Source organism: Lepidothrix coronata, unplaced genomic scaffold, assembly GCF_001604755.1.
Source record: "Lepidothrix coronata isolate B3197 unplaced genomic scaffold, Lepidothrix_coronata-1.0 Scaffold95, whole genome shotgun sequence".
Classification (NCBI taxonomy): Eukaryota; Metazoa; Chordata; class Aves; order Passeriformes; family Pipridae; genus Lepidothrix; species Lepidothrix coronata.
Genome location: NW_016690275.1, coordinates 1,363,534 through 1,375,733, shown reverse-complemented (window position 1 = coordinate 1,375,733; position 12,200 = coordinate 1,363,534). Strand labels below are relative to the sequence as shown.

The 12,200-nt window shown below is 38.4% G+C and overlaps 1 protein-coding gene across 11 annotated transcripts in view; it reads right to left on the bottom strand.

Moving 5' to 3' along the window:
• GRIP1 (glutamate receptor interacting protein 1) overlaps nt 1–12,200 on the bottom strand; it is a 323,893-nt gene that overhangs the window by 113,229 nt on the left and 198,464 nt on the right. For all 11 annotated transcript variants that reach the window (XM_017822141.1, XM_017822145.1, XM_017822147.1 and 8 more), the window contains exon 2: nt 28–108. In XM_017822141.1, coding sequence (XP_017677630.1) covers nt 28–108 — 81 coding nt within the window. The remainder of the gene's footprint in view (nt 1–27; nt 109–12,200) is intronic.

Here is a 12,200-nt window from a genome sequence, read left to right as displayed (position 1 = left end):
TGTTATAAAAAGCAAAGCAAGTCTTACCTGGAATACTCTGTCTCCTCACAGACAGTGCTCCATCAGGTGCCTTTGCCTGGTTTGCAGATTTTGTGTAAGGACTCTCATCTAAACAGAAACAAGCAACATTCCCAGTTACTATTAAATATAATGTTAAAAACAACATAATTTTTACCCAAATACTGTGTGAACTAGCAATGCAGATCACAAGAGCTGCTGTGAGCAGGATGGGTATTTTTGAATGCTGACTCAATGCTCAGTGCCATGTTTAGACTCAATGACAAAGGCTCTGAATAGGAGAGCTGAAAAAGATGTGCTAAAACTCAAATTGGAGATAATACATATTGATGATAGGCCTGATGTACATAGGCCTTTTCAGTTATAACATAATGATAGAAATTTCCCTTTTCTCATGTTAAGAAGGTTCACATGCCAAGGACTTGAGTGAGAGAGGTACTATCCCTGTTCAGGAGTGAAAGGCTTCCAGAAGCTTTTGAATATTCTGGCTGTAAAGATGCACTCCTTTTCCTTTGGGATCTGTTAGGTAGTGGTTCCTTTTCTGTTGTAATGATTGATTGGGGAAAATATCAGAAAGCTGTTGCCAAATAGGCCAGGCACATTTGTGCCTAAAGATCACCACTGTAACTGTTTGAGTCTAAATAGGAAGCTATGTGGAACACCTACTGATCAACTTCAGTGCATAAAAGACCACTAACGGTGGAATAAGCAGATGAGTCATCAATTAGAGACAGCATTAGGCAGAAAGTGAGTCACTTCTTCATCCCTCTTAAGAGCAGGATGACCACAGGGAAAAAAATTAACTGTATCATAGCTTTGAAAAGAACAAGCTATAAGTGCAAGACAGAAATGTGAATAAAAGAGAAGAAATAGTATTATGCATTTTAATATTTCAATCAAACAGAAGTAATCAGAAGAAATTAGGCTTCTGTCTTGCTTTCCCTTTAATTGAGTGCTCAAAGACTTTAAAGTGTCACCAAATCCTTCTGGTGGCATATTTTCCTTCAGCTTGCAAAGGACCGATGCGTTTACAGCATGTGCAAAAATACATGCTTAAATACTGATCAACGAGCAGGGGAATCAAAGACTACATTATCTAATATAGCATCCTCAGATCAAGTAGAACCATATAAACTTTCTGGAGAATCAGTTTTTCTTTTCAGATGACACTCTTGACATTATGATCCTTCTTTGACAGTTGTGCTCTTTACATCTTGCAAGGTCTCAAACTCCTTTAGAAACTTGCATCAAAGACAGCAGTCCATTTTTATACCAGTGAGATAAGGGTTTGGTCAGCATAATTTAATTTACATCCAGGTCTCAAAGAAGTGACTGGAAGAGCTGGTTAGCTTTTAAACCCAGAACTCTTGTAATGAACTCTGCTACTGTTAGGCAGATGCAACAATAAAAAAGCTTAAATAAATAACCAAAAACCCCCCAGGCCCCTAAAAAAGCAAACCAAAACAAAAACCACACACACATACACACACACACAAAAACCCCCAAACCAAACCAAAACAGGTTTGTAGTCATGAACCTTGGCGAAAATGCAGCAAGTATTGAGGAACATATATTGATAAAATACCTCAACAGCCAATATAATTGTTCTTTCTACAGTAAAATGAACTCCCATTGCTTTAGGATGCAGTGCTACAAGAGGAAAGGTAACAGGTTTGACTATACTGCAAGCTAGTACAAACTCCAAGAAAATAAGGCTGCCAGCTGCAGGAAATCTAGAGAAGCACTGGAAAAATATCAACACAGATCCAGGTACACAATTAAAGAAGAAGGTATGTAAAGCCCTAGTCTTCCATTTGAAGAAAGTGGAAAAGCTAATATCATTGAATATGCAGAATACACATCCCCTCATTAAAGAAAAAAAAATACAATAAGAATGAACTAAGGCTTCTGAAGGAAGTACCATTATTTTCTTTTTTTCACAGAAGAGGCACCACTGAACACAAACTCAAGACAACACTCAAGACAAAGAAATTGAGCTCATCAATAACATGTGGCTTATATGTCCCATCCATTATTACTTAGTTGCAGGTGCTGACTGTGATAGCAGATAGTGTGAGACACATTTTTCTATTAAAAAGTGGGCAGGAAACATAATATAATTTCTCAAGAATCGATTCATAGTGATGACTTCTGGGCCCTATTTGAATATATGCCCTATCTATGAAACATATGTCAATTTACAGAACAAAACGGTCCTATCCTAGTCAGACTTTTTACATACAAATTATTTTCATCACATTGAAGAGTTGGGAAAAAAGGAAAGAAGAAAAAAGGAAAGAAGAATTTTCACTGCTACATCTTTTTCATTGAAGCTTTGTCACTGAGCAAATGAGTACATCAGCTCCACTCTCATGCTGAAAGATGATTTTCCCAATATTGCACTGAACTGGGAGTACCCACAGTTATCTTGAGTTCAGAACACAGCACAAGCCTGCAAGTCTTTCTGGTCAACAACAACCAATGAGGGGAGAGGAGTGCACATTCAAATACTTACTAGGGAGCCTGAGCAAAAATTCTAGTGTTTTCTACACAACAACTGGCAGATATGAAAGTCAACTGAGACTGTATAGGTGAGTAAACTAGTATTTTAATTGAAGCCTATTAACATCAAAAATTCATCAGATGCTTATATGGGTTAGGTACTGTGGGCATGTAATTGTGTTACCATTCTTAGTCTGTCCACAAATTTTCATAGCAAAACAACAGGCCCAAAAAGTTGCTTCATAAACTTCTGAACCCCTGTTAGTCTAAAATGTGCCCAATTATTATTGGGAAAGAACAATGAGCCATTGTATCATCGGTAGCCTGGAAAGGGGTTCCCAGAACTGCAAAGAATTTTCTTCCAATGCCCGTTTAACAGTAAAACCACACTGCAACATAACTAGAAGTCAGTGTAAAGGATTCCTAGACGCAAAGAAAACAAATATAACCAACTGGAGAAAGAATGCTTATTGAGCCTTACTGAGATGCTTAATTGAGACAGGAAAGTAATATAAAGACCAGACAGATGCAAAACCAGACACAGTAACTAAAAACCGTGATAACCCTGGAATGTCATGATGTCATTCATGGTGCCCAAAAAGGGAGTCAGTTTGTACACATTAACAAAGCTGTGTGGCCACATGAATTTATTACCAAATCATGATTTCTTGATGCCCTCATCCACTCTATAGTTATCAGAGAGGGCCATAAAACATGCAAAAATGTCTCACGACAGCAGCGTCTAGGGGGAATTTGTATGAGTGTTTTGTTATTACCAGCTTCCCCTTCTACAGCACTGACAGACTTGGAGATGAAACCCAGTTGAGCAAGCCAACACACTGAAAAAGGAAAGGAGCAAATGGGTGTGAAGCATTCCCCCTGCAAACAGAAGATAATAACATCAGGCAAAATTGTGATGTATTTTAAGAAGCCACACATACAAAGCAGAGGGAGAAAGAGGCTAGCTTCAGAAGAATCAATCTCAGCTGGTTACATGCCTAGTACTAACATATCATGAGCACGGAGCAAGCCACAGCCCATAAAGAATTCATAGGCCAAACTGTGTCAACCTGGAGTACAAAAACACCTTCACCTGGAACACACAGCCACAAACCCTGCTGCTCGGAGCAGCTCTTGCCCACTTCTGAAGGAATCGCACCGCAGGTGACCACATTTCCTACAGTAGGACTATCTTAGCTAAGCCCATAAACTCATACAGCTGCATTTCTTACATCACTGCCTTTCTTTTCCCCTTGTAATTTCCTCTGGCTAAGAAATTAGACAACCCAGGGTAGACAATTTCTAGCAAGTTAGTAGGTCATATAAAGGTGACTGCTATGCCAGCAGGTCTCTTTATTCAGTGGCTACAGGAAACCAAACCAAATGACCCCTGTTAACTTGCAGGGGTCATTCCCCACCCCCAAATTCATACTTTGCATGTTTCTTAAAGTTGTAAATGTGCAATAGTGAACCAGATGTACATTGTGTTAATTCACTTCTTCCTGGCAGAAAACAATGATCATTTAAGAGGTGACACCTTGCAGATTACTGAGATTCTCAACCAGCAAAGTAAAATGACCTTCTTGACTTCTGCTTTTACTTGTCCTCATGGAACAGCCCCAAACACCAGTAACAGTAGCTTGCACATCATCCTTTCAATGCCCTGCAAACAATTCTTCTCATTAAAGACTGCAAAGATAATAATCAAGGGGACAAGCAAGTACTGCTACTGCTTACAGCTATTACTGTAGGCTTATTGCCTTTAGCTGTTGCTTCTGAGGTAGATAAAAAGCTTTTTGCACTTCCCTGACTATTTTTAACCTGGTGGCATCTCTATACTGTAACTGAATGATTTATTCTTTGAGTTAGAAACCATGTTGTGACCCATTTATATCATTCTGCATTGCTCTTACTATGGGGCAAGCCCCTGTCCAAAACTAAGGGGTCTGTAGACTGCAAAAAACAAACAGTAGTATAACCCTATAAAGATTATACACTGGATAATGTGTACAAATACATATGAAGTGCTTGTTACTGTATCAGCAAAATGACCATACGAAATCTTTAGATCCTTACTGTATTCAGTTTAATATCCTTTGAAGGATACCAACTGGGGGCACATAACAGGGAATAAAAGGAAAGCCTAAAGATGCTTCCTCAACAGCCAAGTCTAGACACTGAACATTTCAGGCAGCTTCTGGCCACTGAACCATTTCTATGTCTCTCTTGGGGGCTGTAAAAGCTATTGACATGAGGATGTTGTTTTCAGATGTGGTAAAGCCTAAGGGCACTCCCTCCTTCAGGTCTTAAGAATGAGTTCTTCTTCACTGCTGTTGCCACATGTCCATGCGATGGACTACTGAACCCAGTAAATGTGTCCAAATCCTGTGCAGCACCAGGTGGCCCCAGAAGATGACTAAGCACAGCTGCAATCCTGTTGGATAAGAAGGGGAAGCTTCTTCCCACCCCATTGGGAACAGCTGCTGAACAACTCAGAGGCTGCCACTTTGCTCTTCCTACGTGGAGAGGAAATGTGAAGATGCTTCACTGTCGTACCTTTGCCTCCCACACAATTGCTCATCCTCAGCTCTATATCACCACTTGTACCTGCTTCTTTGCTGCAAAACTTGCAATCCTCTGGGAACGCAGAAAATGACATGCCATCAAATTTGTAAGCAAGAAATTTCAAACACAGGGGAATTTTCTAATATTGAGGAGCTTGAAAGCAATATTAAATTTTTTCAACAGTAGATATGAAAGTATTAGGAGGGAGAACAGTTTCCATCTTTCAGTTTTTCATTCTCATTCTTCAACAGCTTTACTTAATGTTTCATGACAGGATAAGCTATTCTTTGGCCAAGAAAGAACTGAATTTAAACCATTTTAGAGTATAACCATGCAGGTCCTAAGCAGACTTCAGAACCCAAGTAAGTAAAATCTGAGGTGTTCCTCCAATGTTCCCCACTGTGAAGTATCTCCAACTAATATAAGTCCCAAGACTCCACAAGGAAGCACCTTACATCTTCAGCTGGCTAACCTCCAGCTGTCTCAGTGCATGGGAAGAGAAAGGTCGACTCTGTGTTGTTGCTTACACCATTTGGGATAGCGTGTACCTCAGATAAGTAGAGAATCACATATCTATACAGAGGCAGAGATTGACAACAAAACAAATTGTCAAGAGGATGATTACAACAGAGAGAACATCATCTCCAAGATTAGTTTCTCAAAAAAATAAAAGCACCAGAGTCACAGTTATTACTTGAGTTATTACTTCAGGCATTTGTAGATCTGTAATATCCCATTCACTGAAATTTGCTGCTGCTTAAATTTATGAAGAACATTTTTCACTAAAAGCAACAGATTTTTATGAATCCTGCCAGTGCACCACAAAATATCATAGCTTCTCATACTTCCTATATCTGAAACTTATCCTGATTTTTATCTTAAATGGCATAAGGCTCAGCATTATCTAAAAGCATATTTTTTTGCACAGTATCATACTAGTGACAGTTGGTAAATTCTAAGCTACAGCATTATTGGTTATCTCCACTGCTTGCAGCTGGAGGCTTTCACAGATAAAAATAAACACTTATCACTGATGCCTGTGGTTTACAGAAGCTCTGAAGTTGATGAAGGCTTATGAAGAGTCTTGGTAGGACCATACCTGCAGCAACTTACTCTCTTCTAAACTCATACCTTTCTGTTAAAAATCTTCTATTCTGTAAGGAAGCTGAAATCGTTATTGGAGCAGGGACTTGAACTCCACTCTCACATTCACAGGGAGTACCCAAACTCCCAGCTACACAATCATCGAGTCTTGCTTGCTTGCTCTGATCAATGTTTAGGTAAGTCATACAAAGTAAAATGCATTAAAATTATCTCCTCTACAATCAATTCCAAGCTCTGCACTGTATCAAACAGAAGAGGGAATTTCTATTCAAGATCACCTGTGCACTCCTGTGAGCAGTCCAGCCACTACAAAGTCACCAGGACCATGCTAGAAAAGTACTTCTGCATAAGCTCATCTTCTAAATTCCAGTTATTTGTTCTAGTAAAAATGCCTAAACATTTTCATTGAAGTGTTACAAATTCTGAAAAATATAATTTTCGGTTTGATGTACAGCAATGGGACGGAAAAAACACTGAGAAGGGAGTTGAAGTTTGGCTATGACACTGCCCCACAGCTTTCATCTGAGAGGACTCCTGTTTAAGCTGGTGGAAAAATCTTTCTCCCTGAACTTAAAGACTAAATAATTCTGAGTGAGAAATGACTAAATAACTCTGAATGTTTATGCAATACCCTGATCCGCGTGACCAATATTAGTCACAATCAGTAGATACCAACACAACTTAACTGAATCTGTAACAGTTGCAAATAAATTATAACAAGAATACTACTACCCAGACCTTTTTTTAAAAGCTTATAAAGGTAAATGGAAGTTCTAAAACTGCCAAGTTTTACAAATGAAATTATTGAATACACTTGAATTGATAAATGACATTGAAATTTGCTGGGAAGGAGTGCATTGTGGGAATTTTACTTTGGCTGTTGATGAGAGATTTGGCAGAAATGCTTTTAGTCTGGCCTAACTTTTATCCTTAGTAACTGTTATTGACAACAGTAATGAAAAAAATATATCAGAGAATGTATTTTTCCAGGGAAAGGAGAATTTTTTTAAATGAGATTTGCTTTTAAATAATGCAAAAGTCTAGAGAAAAATTAACATCCTGAAACATTCATGGTTACTACAATGTTACCACAGCTGTGTCAGCGTGTAACAGACTATAAATTGTTGAAAAAAAGATACAAAATTGTCCTAGGCTTTTTCACCAGATGTATAATGTACACATTATGAACATATATGCTTTATGAAACAACAAAATGTCAACAATTTGCTCTGCCCATATGCTAACCCCTTCAGACATGTTATGGGAGCTCCAGTCATGAAAGCAAGTATTATTTTCTCCTAATGTTGCAGAGGAATAACAATTTTTTGAGTTTGTTTAGAGCTACGGCTTCAGTACTGCCAATGAGACTTCATTTTTGAAATGGCAGTGCTGCTCTTCTAAGTAGTGCTTAGAAATATCTAAAATTTCCTAAGCTCTGCATGTAAAGTAGTCATTAATGAACTAGGTTCCAAGTAGGACAAATATGAATGTATTTAATCTTAATCCTTTCTTATCGAATTCCATGCTCAGTGCTCTCCAGCAGTCTTTATTAAGAAAACAGAGGGCTTCAAATGCTTCCATAAGTAACATTTGTTGGTGTGTGTGACATGGAAAAATTATGAGAAGGAAGAGTTAGAATAGCTCCTCTGGTAATTTGCTTTCCTACATTTAACAGACGTGTCCTCTGGTTTTCTTAGAAACTTAATTTTAACAGTTATAGCACCAATGAATAACTGTGTTGTCTCTCTAAAGTGGAAATTTATTCAATTTTATTATACTTTATGTAAATTTAATTCTCTTTTTTCCAAATTATATGGTTACTTATTACAGCAGCAGCTGAGTTTTAATCTAGAAGTAAGGGAAGTGGGGTACTGTAATTATGCATCTGTGAATCCATTTCCTATTGATATTTACAATACCTCAGCAAGCTTGACTGTTTGAAAAATGATCTGAATGTTCTCCAAGTTTGCTTGTCCAAAGTTAATTTCCTAACCCTGCACTCAGGCACCTGAATGGAAATGCCTGGTTTCCTAAATGGTTAAGTATGTTGATCTCCTCCCAAAGCTGCTTTGCTCATGAAAATGCAGAACTTTCCAAGACCATTTAAAACATGCAAGATCTGCAGAAAGCTCAAAAACATGTATCAAGAGATATTAGCATATGGTGAAATTCACTTCGGTGGATTATCTAATTTAGAAGTAATCCTATTTAAATAATACCCCAACCACAAACTACTTCAAATCTGATAAATATGTCTTTTTGTTTATACAGCATCAAGCATTAAGCATGAATTCCATAAACCAGAATTGTCACTCAATTGTTACATAATTTTAGAATTCAAAGTGAGTTTCACTCTGTCTTGAGCTTCTGTTTACTGTTTATGGAAATAACATAGGCATCACATAAGTGAAATGTGTGAGGCTTAACCAGAGCAGGTAGAAATTGAAGAAGCAGGGAGAGTGAAGAAGCTTGATGAAAATGGGAATGTAAACTATTTTCTTCTCTGAGACAGTTGGGGGTTGTTCTGTACCTACAACTTCTGCAGAAAACCTTATTCTAGAAGGTGGGGCTATAAGGCTTTTCATTTAAAAGGAAATTCCTAAGTGATATAGATATCATTGACAGGAAATATTTCCAGATATTCCAAGCCACACTTTTTGTTCTGAACACCCTGGTCCACAGGAAAGTTTTGTTGTCCTTCTTGCATGTGTCTTTAGGAACACCATACTGCTCTGAGGTACTGCTGCATGCTGGCATTGGATGAAAGTGCCATACATAAGCTTTTTGGGGAAAAAATATATAAACCCGTGTTTTCTTTATATTACATTTGTTTACATTAATTCAATTACCTCGTTTAACACTGGTAAACGCTAAATCAGCATCCCTCAAGAATGTTTGAGCCAATATTGACAGATGTACATCAATGTCAACATGATAAAACTTCCAACAAGGCTCCTGGAGAACGGAGTGGTGCAAAGAAACAAGACCTGAGCCAAGGCAGAGGCTGAGGGACAGAAAACTATATGACATTAATGTCACACCTCATAGAAAAATACCTTTATGAACAGATATTTACTTGAAAAATGCATCAATTACCTTAGTAGTACCTTTTAATCTCTACCCTTGATTCAGCTACCCCTTCCAGACAGGCTGGGAAGGCAGAGACAGCTGATCAGGGGAAACAGGGTCAAGCCATATCCTGTGGCTCTGGGACAATGACCTCAAGCTAAGCCATGCTCCTGACTGTAGTGGCTGCCCACCATTGTGCCCCCTTGAGACAGAAGGCAATTGGCTTCCTGGTGGACAGCATTTCACTGTATGTTAACGAAACATGATGTGTGGTATGATCTGCTATTATATTAGTGGTTAAAATGCAACAGGGGAAATACATGCTGGTCACCTGAGCTGTGCATATCCTGCATGGCACCTTCACTGTACCAGCAAATCTTAACTGTAATGTTTTTGTGCATCAAGTGTGTTTGTGCTTCTTCAGCCCAATCTCATGGGAGGTTTTCCCTACAGTCTGACACTTGAAAATTAGGGAGCAGAAGAGAGGAAGATACCTACTATCTTCCACCTGTGCAGACCACAACACAAAGGAGATCAGGAACATCCGCCCAGACTGCTGCCATTACCATTGGCAGGGACTCGGGGAAGAGAAGATGTCAACTAGGAACTTTTCTACTACATGCCAGGGAAAGCAGAACCTAGTTGCATGTGTGCTGGGGGAAGGCAATCATAAAGGTTAATAGCTGAGACAGTGAGACTGTCATTCAAGTTGCATAAAAAAATAAGTAAAATATGTTAAAATGTTTAGAAAACAGGTGTTCAGTTTGCTTCAGGAAAAATAAGAATAATCAGAGTCACAACATAATTTTCAAAGACAAGAAATTAGGAATGATAATTTTTTCATTAGGTTAGTTATCCTGCCTTGACTCCAGTGCTGTACCAATGTATTTGCAGTAAATTATATAATGTATTTTTCAGCTTACTTCTGTCTGTAAGTGTCTCTAGTGATGACATCTTCATTGCCTTCCTTTGGAAGCTGCTCCACAGAATGCATCAGATCTCACAGTTGACAAATAGTTCCCTCCATCAGTCTGCAATTTTCTTTCCTTCCATTAACTGTCATTCTATTACTCCTAATAACATTCTTCCCCTCTTCAGAAGATCTCAAAAAAAAATATATGTCATGTACATAGCTCATTCCAGAAATCACACAGATTACTGAGCCTACTGCTTTAGGCTAGGATCCTACCAGTTCTTCTTACTGGGCATGACTTAGCACAAACACCGGCTGATCTTGTCACTGAAACACAGTGTACACACTGACTAGGATATTCATTTGGTGGAGTATCCACTTGATTTTAAAGCACAAGTTTAACTCAAGTGTGGACAACACTAAGAGTAAAGCATACTTTTGCATCTTAGTAATGTATAAATTTACAGCATTATACTCATCCTTTTTAATCCCACTAACAAGCTTTATTTGATTCATAAAATGATTTTAACCTGCCACTAGGAGCTGCATAAACATTATAGCAGTATCAGTGTATTTTTACTGTCATGCCAGTGGGATTGCCCCTCTTATTTATAGTCCAAATGATGCACATTAATCTAAATTGGCACAGCCCAGGCCTAGTGAAAAACAGACCTTTCAGAATGCACATTTTTCAGGAGTCAGGCCATAAACCTGGCACCTTCCTCATGCCCTTGTGAAATACTGTCCTACTTAGAGCCCCTGCCCTGGAAGAGTTTACTCCATATATCCACAGAGACTACACAATAATTTTGACTAAGTTCACTTGTCAGCAAAGCATCATTGTTTCTGCAAGCTGTGACAAGTTTGAACACAGTGCAGAGTAACAATTTTTTTAAATAAAGTGCTGTGTGCTTTTAGGAGTGAGAACAAAGCATAGCAACGAAAGAGATGTTGAGTTGACAAAGCAATATGTACGTATTTGTCTTACTTAAAGATCACATAAAGCCTAGGCCACCTTCTGTGCTCCAGACAGCATCTATCCATGCAAGCAGTTTTTTACGGCAAGCCTTTTAACCTGTCAAATACTCTTTATTTGCCAGTGTCTCCCGAGTCCTATTTAATCTCAAAGCTTATTTAGGGCAAGCAGTTCACTGTCTGAAATATTCCTTAAATTCTGTGAAATGGTAATTATTAAAATGGCTTGCCCGCATCTTTGCCTACATGCAACTTAGTCCATGTCTAAATCAGCTTTTTGTAATCCTAAGGAAAATGTAACAATAAAGAAATAGATACAGATGAATGTGTGGTATACATGAAAAATTATACCCGATAACCTTCAAGAAGGTAGGCAAATAATTTGTCATCTTTCCATACACCAATCTCCCAAGCCTTTTAACCAGGACTCCTTCACTTTCAGGAATTCACAGCTGCACCTTTACAACACCTTTGGCTCTGAATCTCCTGGAAACAATGACAGCATCAACTTACTGCCTGCCACAGCTGCAGGAAGAATAAATACGGATCGAATTTTTTCATAGTGTGAAAATTCTACTTAAACTTTTTGTCCCAACACTTCAGTAATGGTGAGGTGATAATTAAATCTTTCTCTGTATTACTAGCATATTGCCAGCATTTTCAGATCTATCATAATATGTGTATGTGTGCGTACATGCACGTTTAATTTTAAACAATGGGTTTATTAGATTCATAAAATAATTTCAAAATAGGCATCAGAAAGCAATTAAAAAATAACAGGAAATATCGCACATTAAAAATAACTTGAACCAACCTGATGCAGCTAAAGGACTCAGCGGAAACACAGTTTTTAAAGCAGAAGCTCAAACCTTCTGGACTGTCCCTTTTCTGAAGCTCAAATAAGGCCCATTGTTGGCAGACCAACAGCATGATGAATGTCAGAGTCCAGAGCCCAGGCTACCATGGCTAGCCTGTGCCTTGTCCCGGTTTTTATAGTGAAAGACTGAGGGAAACCAAGCTGATTTTAAGAGCGAGTAGAACACAGAGTACTAAT